Source organism: Tupaia chinensis, unplaced genomic scaffold (assembly GCF_000334495.1).
Source record: "Tupaia chinensis unplaced genomic scaffold, TupChi_1.0 Scaffold000104_1, whole genome shotgun sequence".
Taxonomy (NCBI): Eukaryota; Metazoa; Chordata; class Mammalia; order Scandentia; family Tupaiidae; genus Tupaia; species Tupaia belangeri.
In genome coordinates, this window is record NW_006159568.1 from 1,505,759 (window position 1) to 1,511,729 (window position 5,971).

General features: G+C 52.1%; 1 protein-coding gene across 1 annotated transcript; it reads right to left on the reverse strand.

The window, feature by feature from the left end:
- Window positions 1-1,667: 1,667 nt before the first annotated feature.
- Window positions 1,668-5,760, reverse strand: ALDH1B1 (aldehyde dehydrogenase 1 family member B1). The gene is made up of 2 exons (XM_006143722.2): window positions 5,627-5,760; window positions 1,668-3,703 (listed from the first exon to the last, which is right to left on the reverse strand). Exon 2 carries the CDS (start codon window positions 3,691-3,693, stop codon window positions 2,143-2,145), a length of 1,551 nt encoding a protein of 516 aa, XP_006143784.1. The 5' UTR covers window positions 3,694-3,703; window positions 5,627-5,760; the 3' UTR covers window positions 1,668-2,142.
- Between the last annotated feature and the right edge of the window lie 211 nt (window positions 5,761-5,971).

The following is a 5,971-nucleotide window of genomic DNA, read 5'->3' on the forward strand; positions in this document are numbered from 1 at the left end:
CTTTCCTGCCTATTTCCCTAGCCCAACTGTTAAAAACCTTTCACTTCTGTGCTGCAGAGATGCCCACAGCCTCTGAGAGAAATAGATAGAAGGTGTGCTTCAGGGGCAAATGAAGCTCCCTCAGCCCTAGACTAATGGTGTGAAAAGGAGGCCCTGGGGAGGGGAGATGAGGGAACCAACTGGGTCCTGAATCTTCAAGAAGCAATTTAAGGCCGAACTGAAGCTGGGATGATGAACAAATCATCCTGATACCTAGGTGAGATAATAGGATGTGGTTGAGATGACCAGGGCGTGCATTCACAGGAATGAGTGGACCTACACGTAGGATGGCTTATAGGCAATGGGACAGATGGAAGACAAGGGGGACGAGGCTTGGTGTTCTGCTTCCGTAACTTGGCTTGGCTGGCTCCGGAGTCAGAGTCTCGCTAGTCAGGGAATGAAGGCAGTAAGACTAACAATTAATGTGATGAATGCCGAAAAGTTAGGAACCCTGGGGCCAGCAGGTGGCGTGGTGGTTAAGGTGCTGGACCCTCCCACATAGCCTGGAACTCCCACATGGTCATGGTTTGAGTTCCAGAACTGGTAGCTTGCTTTCTAACTTTCCATCTCTTTCTCTGTGTCTCCTCTAGCCAAATTAAAATAAATGAATGAATAAATAAAATTAAATTAATAATTCTTTAAAAAAAGAAAGGAAGTTGGGAACCCTTGGGTAGTCCTGATACTGGTTATGGCTTGAAGAGTGGTGGGGTTTGGTAGGACTTGTAGGGGACAAGTAGAAGCCTCAAAATGAGATGGGCAGGAACCAGAGCTTTTCTTCATGGGATTTAAAGTAGCACTCCGTCACCCAACCAAAAAAAAAAAAAAAACATTCTGGAGATTTTTGCATGTGGCTCAAGGTTGACTAGAAGATTACCTGGGTCCCAAGACACTGTAAAATGTTCAGTAACAAGAGAATATTGAGGTAAAGTGGGTTTACAAATAGAATGTATACATTATTTTAATTTTTAAATGAAATTAGCTCACATACCATTATCATTAAAGTGTACTTTTCAGTACATTTGCAAAATTGTGCAACCATCACCACCATCTAATTCCAGAACATTTTCCAAACCTCTCTGAAAGAAATCTCAGAGCCATTAGCAGTTATTCTGCATTCCCTCCTCCCCAGCCCCTGGCAACCACTAATCTACGTTCTGGCTCTGTGGATTTCCCTAGTCTGGATGCTTCATGTAAATAGAATCACACCATGTGGACTGCCTGTCTGGTTTCTTTTACCTGCATGGTGTTTTCAAGGTTCCCTCACACTACAGCATGGATGAATTGTCTATGGAATATTTCATGGAAGCACTTTTTTAAAAGAATTATTTATTTAATTTGATTTATTCATTCATTTATTTTAATTTGACCAGAGAGAGACACACAGAGAAAGAGAGAGAGGAGGAAAGTGAGAAAGCAAGCCACCAGGTCCAGGACTCGAACTGTGGTCCACCATGTGGGAGTGTCCAGCACCTCAACCACCATGCCACCTGCTGGTCCCCAAGGAAGCATTTGATTACTTATCAATGGATGACTAGACATTTGGGGCCTTTGAGCTTGTTTTAAAAGTATGATTATGTAAATGCATTCTTTGACTACCCACTTCCCTCAAATTAAGAAGAATCCATAGCAAAAGGAAGGGCAAGCAATTAGTATTTAGAAAATCAAAGGCATCTCTGGTTTTTAGGTTACACCAATGAAAAGCAGAAAGACGTGATGCCTAAGGCCTTCCGATCCTGTCAGAGTTAAGCCCCCCCACTAAGCCATCAAGTTATTCTAGTAGAAAACCCATGGATGAGCAGGAAGAGCTCAAATCAGTGATTTTTAATCTGTCTTCCAGAGACTCCTAAGGTTTCAGGGAAGTGACTCAAAGGCCACCAAGGGAGCAGGGACTGGAGAGAAAGTGGTTAGGACTCTGAACCCAACACCCACCCTTCCTTTAAGTAGAACAGCTCTAACTTAATTGCCTTACTCATTGGGGTTCTCTGCAAGAGTTCATTTGGAATAACCGAAGGGATTGTCCATGGCCAAGAAAAGTATAGCAACCACTAGTTTTGGTGGTTGTAGAATCGCTGGGCTGGTGCTGGGCCTCTGTGGCGGTTGTTCTTACGAGTTCTTCTGAGGAACTTTGATAGTGACCGTCTTCACCTCTGTGTAGGCTTTCAGTCCATCCTCCCCTAGTTCTCTCCCATTGCCAGACTCCTTAAAGCCTCCAAAGGGGGTGTGGCAGGTGACGATGTTATAGGTATTCACCCACACTGTCCCAGCCTGGAGTGCCTGGGTGAAGTACATGGCCTTATCCAGATCTTGGGTGAACACGGCAGCAGCCAAGCCATACCTGGTGTTGTTGGCCCTCTCAATCACTTCTTCAATCTTCTTGAACTTGAACAGGGGCTGCACAGGCCCAAAGATCTCCTCCTTGGCGATCCTCATGTCATCCTGAACGCCACCAAAGACTGTAGGCTGGATGAAGAAACCACGCTCTCCAAAACGCTCACCACCGCAGAGAAGTCTTGCCCCCTCCTTCTGGCCTAGCTGGATGTAGCCCAGGATTCGTTCAAACTGCTCCTTGTCTACCTGGGGCCCCTGCTGGGTGTCCAGCTCAAAGGGGTTCCCAACTTTCCTTTGCTTAGCTTTCTCCACAGTTCTCTCGAGAAACTCGTCATAAATGGACTCTTCTATGAAGGTTCGGGAACCAGCGCAGCAGCACTGGCCCATGTTGAAGAAGAGGGCTTCATGGCACTGCTCCACAGCATGGCCCATGTCGGCGTCGGCCAACACAATGCTGGGGCTCTTGCCACCTAGCTCCAGGGTGACCCTCTTGAGGTTGGACTCACCGGCAGCCTTCTGAATCAGGTGGCCCACCTCAGTGGAGCCTGTGAAGGCCACTTTGTCAATGTCCATGTGCTGGGCAATGGCGGCACCTGCTGTAGGGCCATAACCTGTGATGATGTTCACTACTCCAGGGGGAAAGCCTGCCTCCTTGATGAGGGAGGCCAAGTACAGGGCAGTTAGGGGGGTCTGCTCTGCGACCTTCATGACCACGGTATTACCTGTGGCAAGCGCCGGGGCGAGCTTCCAACCCTGCATGACCAAGGGGAAGTTCCACGGGATTATCTGGCCACAGACACCAACGGGCTCATGCCGGGTGAAGCAGAAGTGCTCACCATCCATGGGGATGGTCTTGCCATGCCACTTGTCAGCCCAGCCAGCAAAGTACCTGTATACCTTGATGACCTCATCCAGGTCCAAGGCATAAGACTCTTGGAAAGGCTTCCCATTGTCCAAGGTCTCCAGTGAGGCCAAGTAGACACGATCCCGCTCCACTAGGTCAGCCAGGCGGTTCAACAGGAGGCCCCGCTGGGAGGCATCCATCCGGCGCCATGGGGACCCCAGGCGGAAGGCCTCGCGGGCTGCTTTCACAGCCCGATCCACATCAGCCCGGTCTCCTTCAGCCACATGCCCGATGACCTCCCCAGTGGTGGGGTTGACCGTTGGGAAGGTCTTCTTGCTGATGGCATCTTGCCACTCATTGTTGATGAACAGCTGGTTGTAGCGGATGTCTGGATTCAGGATGGGGCGTGGAAGGGCTGCAGAGGAATAGGGGGCGGTCCCACCACGGAGGCAAAGCAGCCGGGGCACCAGAAAGCGCAGCATGATGACCACTCTGGAGGGGGAAAAGGAGCCAAGGTCAACAGAGAGAGGGGCAGGGCAATCACCCAAAGGCCCACCAGCTTGGTTCTGGCATAATGGCACACGACCTCTAAAAACACACTGTAAGGAGCACAGGTGCCCTGGAAAACTCTCTGTTCCAAGTCCACCATGTCCCATCTATCCACTGGCTCACTCCCTTACTTTCTGGGTCTCTGGTCACATGTCACCTGCCCAGCAAGGCCTGCCCCAATCATCCTTTATAAAACTGCAACTCTTCCCAGCCAGCACTCTCTATCTTCATGCCCTACTTTATGTCTCTCCATCTCCAGGCCAAACACTGCATTTACGGGCTTACGTGTTTATGGTCTGTCTGTTGGTATATGTAAGACCCAGGAGAGCAGAATTTTTTTTCCTTCTGTTTGATGCATTGCTGTCTCTGATGCCTGCTTCACCAAGCCATCCTGAATGGGGTCTTGCAGACAGATGCCTGGCACACTCTACCTGGGACATCAGAGCTGGCAGTGCCTCCGAAACCAACCTTGCCCAGCTCCCCAAGCCCAAGTGTCAGCCCGAGCCTTAGCTATCCCAGCGGTGGGCTGGGAGGAAGGGTCTGTTTATTCCTGGCCACGACCTGAAAACAGGGCAGACTATTGCAAGCATCACTGCTACCATAAAATTTAAACAGAACAGAAAATGTATTAAATGAGGATTAAGCAGCAGATAACGTGTCTAAGTTAGCTGAAGCAGTTACTCCCCAGTCAGGATTTGCATCTCTGGGCTTTCACTGTGTCCTATGAGTCCCCCGAGTTGTCACCTGTTTTCATACCCATTGCCACCACCCCTGCAGCAAAATATAATTGCACCTGCCTGTCCCCTTTCCCCCTAGTACTTCTCACCTCCACCCCTGGGCAGGGGCAAAAGCGAAAGACTCAGGTAGAAAAGCCAGGCTCCAGCCAGGTCCCCAGACCCATAAAAGCAATGCTGACCAGGAATGTCCTCCCATGGGAGGCAGGTGAGCCAGCGGACCTGTCGGGGCTGCACTCACGTTCCATTTACGCAGAGATCAGCTCCACGCAGGACAGAAGCAGCCTTGTGCCAAAAGGCCTCTGTCCGAGTGGGGAGAAATCCAGGGGAAGTGGGGAAAGGGGAAGTCTTCAATCCACAGGGTTGGCAGGGCTCACCAGGCAGGAGAGATGGTCACAGACCCAGCCCACACCAAGGCTGTTCCTACTCTTAGGGCTTATACAGGGGTCATGCCAGCACCTCCATGTGCAGATAGGAGGTCACTGCCCACAGGAGCACAGGACTTCACAGTTTGCAGGCCATTTTCCCACGGTAAATGTGCTGGCCAGCCTGCAGCTCCTGGGGGATTAGAGCAGGTCACTGACATCGCCATTCTGGAAGAAAGCTGGGGATCAGAGAGGTTCTTGGACTCACTGAGGCCTTAAAGTATAGGAGCCTGACACCAGATTTCTATGGCCCTAACTTCGTGTTCCCTCTCCTATATGGGCAAGTTAACGTTTTACCTTCATCCTGTATTAGAGCCCACTGTGGGAAGGCTCAGATCTGGAGCCTATTGGAAAGGGGTGCATCCAGCTCACCCAGACTGCAGGGAAAGGGTGGGCGTGTGTCCCAGCCTCCAGGCTACCAGGTCAGGAGACCTAGGCTGGGGTGGGCTGGGTGGGCGAGGTGCTGAGGTCGAACTAATGTGGGAAGATCTGGGGGGTGGGGAGGGTCTGCGTCTCTCGGACCCATCTAGCACCTAGAGGACGGTGGCAGAGGTGTTGGGGAGGGAACGAGGAGCGGGTCCTACAATGCCCACCGAGAGAAAAGGCGGGGCCGCTGATGGGGAAGCCAGGCCCAGAGGAAACCCTCCATCTCCGGGATGGAGCTGCGGCCTGCCCTGAGCCACTGAGGGGAGAGGGGCGTTAGTCACCTGCAAAAAGTGCGGGCTCAGGCTCAGGTTCAAGCTCACGTTCAGGTTCAGGTCCACGTTCAGGCTCTCCGGGGCTGCCGCCGCTGCCCGCCCAGGCTCGCCGCAGGCCCCACCTCCGCGCAGGCCGAGGTTCCGTGGCCAATGAAGCTCCGCCTGCGCCTGGGGCGCCACCCCCATCCCGCCCCACCTCCCTGCATTTCCTGATCCCAGCCCCTCTCCCCGAGGAGCCCCACCAGTCAGCCGCCCCCTTCCTCGTTTGTCTCCGCGCTGCCCGCCGCCATGCTGCTCAGATCTGGGGGCTTACTTGGAAAGGGGACCAGGAGACCAGAGAGGGGCCGGGGCAAC